Raw genomic sequence first — 4,306 nt, 5'->3', positions numbered from 1 at the left:
ACACTATAAACGAAATTTATGCTACATTGATTCTCAGCTTTATCTCATTTACCGTGTAAACGAAATACGTGTTTACTTATTTTATTCACACTGTAAACGAGATAAGTGATGCAATGTTTTTCGGTAAAAATGTCCGTAGATACTATTTACGTAATCAATATATTTATTTTATTTATTTAAAAAAAATTCCAAAATTATATGATCCAATTATTGTTTACGTTAAAAGAATATTAGATTTTAATCAGTAATAATTATTTTTTTTTAAAACTAAAGGTGCTAGTTCTTAATATTTTTCTTAAAAGAAATCCAATAATTCAAGGATAGATACGTAAATGATCAATCACACTCCTGCCATTTGCATGTATTTAAGAACTCAACCCGCCATGCATGCACACCACCACATTCCAAGCTTCACCACTTGATCAACCATGGGAGCTAAGTTCAAAACTATCTTATTTGAAAAAGTCCTCTTCGCAATAATAATTTACTTCATATTCTCCAAAACAAACACAACCAAAGCCCTTGACACATCATGTGCTTCTCAACCCGACCTCACCATCATTCCCATCTACGGCAAATGCTCCCCATTCAAACCCACACCAGACCCATGGCCCGACACAATCATCAACATGGCCTCCAAAGACCCAGCCCGCCTCGACTACCTCGCCTCCCTCGTGGCCCGAAAAAAGCCCGTCTCGTCAGCACCCATAGCTTCGGGCCAGGCCTTCAACATTGGTGGCTACGTGGTCCGGGCCCGTCTCGGCACACCTGGCCAACTCATGTTCATGGTCTTCGACACCAGCACTGACGAGGCCTGGGTCCCATGCACCGGCTGCACCAGTTGCCCGTCCACCTCCTCTCCCTTCTCCCCCACTGCCTCCGCCACCTACGGCGGCTCCATCACCTGCTCCGCCACAAAATGCTATCAGGCTCGTGGCGCACAAACATGCCCCGGAGGCCCCGGCGCCAGCTCCGCCTGTACCTTCAATCAGTCCTACGGCGGAGCGATGGTCTCCGCCACGCTCGTCCAGGACTCAATCTCTTTGGCGAGGGAAACAATCTCGAATTACGCTTTCGGATGCGTTAATTCTGTTTCTGGCGGGTCGATTCCGTCCCAAGGGCTTTTGGGACTGGGCCGTGGGCCCTTATCTTTTATTTCACAGTCCCTATCGCTCTATAAGGGCGTGTTCTCATACTGTCTTCCAAGCTTCCGATCCTACTATTTTTCCGGGTCGTTGAAACTCGGGCGTTCGGGTCAGCCCAGGAGAATCCAAACGACGCCGCTTTTGCGTAACCCACGCCGGCCCTCGCTTTACTATGTAAATCTCACCGGAGTGAGCGTGGGCCGGGTAAGGGTCCCTGTGCCACGGGAGTTTCTGGTGTTTAACCAGTACACGGGTTCGGGTACAATAATTGATTCGGGTACGGTTATAACCCGGTTCGTGCAGCCGGTTTACAATGCTATCAGGGACGAGTTTAGAAGACAGGTGAAGTAACTATCGTCCTCACACTGAATTATTGGATATTAATAAATATACACTAGTATATTCATTAATCTACCTTTTATATATTAAATATAAATAATAATAAAGTCCATATAAAAATAGTTAAAATAATAAATGTTTTATACTTTAAGTAAGGAATTTTAGATTTAAAATCTTAAAAATGATAAAATCTATTTTTATGAATTTTAGATAATAAAAAATATTTTAAAAAATATATATATTAAACTTCTCTTATATTTTTATTATATAAAGTAAATGATGAATAGTCAATATTTTCAATCTTCAATTTCTCTCACATGATTTTACTTTTTATTTTCTGCCTTCATTCTCCCAAAAAATATATGCCTTTGGCCTTAAAATTAAAACGTCTTAGAAAAATAAATGTCTAATATTGTTTTTAAGTGATTACATGTGCGTTACAATTACCATTGAGTTAGGATCAAATTATATATTGATTTGACATTTGAATAATAATAATAATAATAATAATCCATATTAAAATGACACCACAAAAAAAATCCATATTGAAAAATCCTTTTTACTAAATTCCACGAAAATCTGACATTAATAAACATGTATTTGAATAAATTTATTTTTGTATATTTAAAATTTTAAATTAATATATTATATTGATTTTCATTTATCTCAAAAGTACGTCAAAACATTTTATTGATATAAAATTATAAAAATAATCTATAAGATATAATATAAAATTGTAATCCCCTAATAGATTTTGTAAAATAATTATGCGTACGAAAAATGTATTTAATGATGAGATAATTTTAACTTAAAGTTCCGTCTTATTTGATCCTAATTTTATTATTACCCTTTTCAAGTTTTATAGTTTAACCATATAAAATAGTTGTAGTCTAATAACGTAATTAACTAATTACTTTTAGGCAATTATTAAAAAATCACTATAAAGATAAATGACTTTTTTTTTTGAAGCAATATTATTGCATTATAAGTTTTATTGTGTATATATTTAACATATGAAATAAATTCCATTGAACATTTTAATTAATTCTGAATTACTGAATCTGTGTGAAATAAACATAAACTAATTAACTTTTCACGTTATTTATATATATAGAAATATAGAACTTAAAAAATACTAAAATATCTTTACTATTTGCGAAATATATCGTAGTGTTTTTTTGTGTGACTGAGAATATATTGTAGTGTAATAAGTGTTTTAAAATTTTATTTTATTTTAATATTTTTTAACTGTGGCTAGTTTAGCTTAATTAAAGTTGTGAAAAGAATATCATTACAAAAGATAATTGATAGATGTACGATATCAAAATTTTATGTTCAAAAAGTCTAAAGGTCAGACTTCGATAATAAATTCTAAAAAAATATATATAAGACAAATAAAAAATACTTATATAAAAAATCAAGTAAGTAAATCCAAAAAAACTATTACTTAAGAGACATATTAAGCGGTTTTAAGAGAAATAATATTATAATAACAATTTATCATCTAATTTATAAAAAATTTCATGATAATTGCGCTTACATGTTTCCTCCTCTATCGGTTTAAGGCTTTTGGAGAAATGATATTACGATAACAATTTATCATCTAATTTATAAGAAATTTCATGATAATTGCGCTTATATACACGCATACGCACACAAACACACACATGCTAATATTGTGTTGCACTTCTAATTCTTGCCAAATTAGTCATTAACACTCTGCACGTGCTTAAAGGTTTGTAAATTGGGAGTGATAGATTGATACAATAGAAAAGTTAAATATACTTATTTTTAATTTAAAATTAAAGTGAAAACAATCTTAAAATAAGACACAATTTTTTTTTTTTTCAGGTAAAAGGGCCATTTTCAAGTTTAGGTGCATTCGACACTTGTTTTCAAAAGACCTACGAAAAACTGGCACCAATCATCAAACTCCATTTTGAAGGCATGGACCTAAAGTTGCCATATGAGAACAGCCTCATACACAGTAGTTCTGGATCGTTGGCTTGTCTGGCGATGGCGGCTGCACCCAACAACGTGAACTCAGTGTTGAATGTGATCGCCAACTTGCAGCAACAGAATCTTAGAATTCTGTTTGATATAGTTAATAATAAGGTTGGCATAGCCCGTGAGCTTTGTAACTAGCTGGAAGGTAGATCTCATTTATGTGATTTTAAGATGTAATTTTCTTGTACTAAGTTTCTCTTGTATTAGTTGGTTAACTACTCATGTTTTTCACATCTTATTGCATGTCTCAACATGTGGAAGCAGTAAAAGAACACGTTTTAAGGTTTATTTATTTATTATTGTGCTGTATAAATTTATCTATTCTATATAAAGAATTATGAGGGCGGTTTAATATATAGAATGGATATTACCACTATTTTGATAATGGTATTTTTGTTTCTATAAATTCATGTAATATACAATGCAAAAGAAATGATGTATAGAGTCTCATTCTCCACAATAGAGTGATATTATCATTTCCCTTAATATATAACAAAGATGAAATAGCATTTGTAGGTTAATTTTAAATAAAAGTTATATCATGTATATAATTTGGTGAATTTGTGCTTCACAAGGGTGGATCTTCAGTACTTGAGGAGATCGATATTATAACATCTTTACTTATTTTTGTCACCTTATCAATCAACTTATCGGGTGAGATTTTAATGGGTCCGAGCAAAATTTGGTATTATAAAGTCGAGTCCTTTTTTCACTATAAAAAATTTATATAGATTCTGTCCATGTCATATTCTGATGAGCAGGATTCTCTGTAGAATAGAGACAAGCCCAGAGCATACTTAATAACGCTGGATAAA

The 4,306-nt window shown here is 32.7% G+C and overlaps 1 protein-coding gene across 1 annotated transcript; it reads left to right on the top strand.

Moving 5' to 3' along the window:
- Positions 1-409: 409 nt before the first annotated feature.
- On the top strand, positions 410-3,835 carry LOC130942042 (aspartyl protease AED3-like). Its single transcript, XM_057870718.1, has 2 exons — positions 410-1,487; positions 3,336-3,835. Exons 1-2 carry the CDS (start codon positions 429-431, stop codon positions 3,627-3,629), a joined length of 1,353 nt encoding a protein of 450 aa, XP_057726701.1. The 5' UTR covers positions 410-428; the 3' UTR covers positions 3,630-3,835.
- The last annotated feature ends 471 nt before the right edge of the window (positions 3,836-4,306 follow it).

The sequence above is a fragment of the Arachis stenosperma genome, chromosome 7 (assembly GCF_014773155.1).
Source record: "Arachis stenosperma cultivar V10309 chromosome 7, arast.V10309.gnm1.PFL2, whole genome shotgun sequence".
In the NCBI taxonomy this organism is placed as follows: Eukaryota; Viridiplantae; Streptophyta; class Magnoliopsida; order Fabales; family Fabaceae; genus Arachis; species Arachis stenosperma.
Note: the sequence above shows the minus strand (reverse complement) of the source record. Positions and strands in the feature narration are given on the sequence as shown.

What these genes read in the sequence shown, in the direction of transcription:
- LOC130942042 (XM_057870718.1), top strand. Translation starts at nt 429, where the DNA reads ATGGGAGCTAAGTTCAAAACTATCTTATTTGAAAAAGTCCTCTTCGCA. An exon ending in GGGACGAGTTTAGAAGACAG is followed by an intron (nt 1,488 to 3,335) that starts GTGAAGTAACTA and finishes TTTTTTTTTCAG; the next exon opens with GTAAAAGGGCCATTTTCAAG.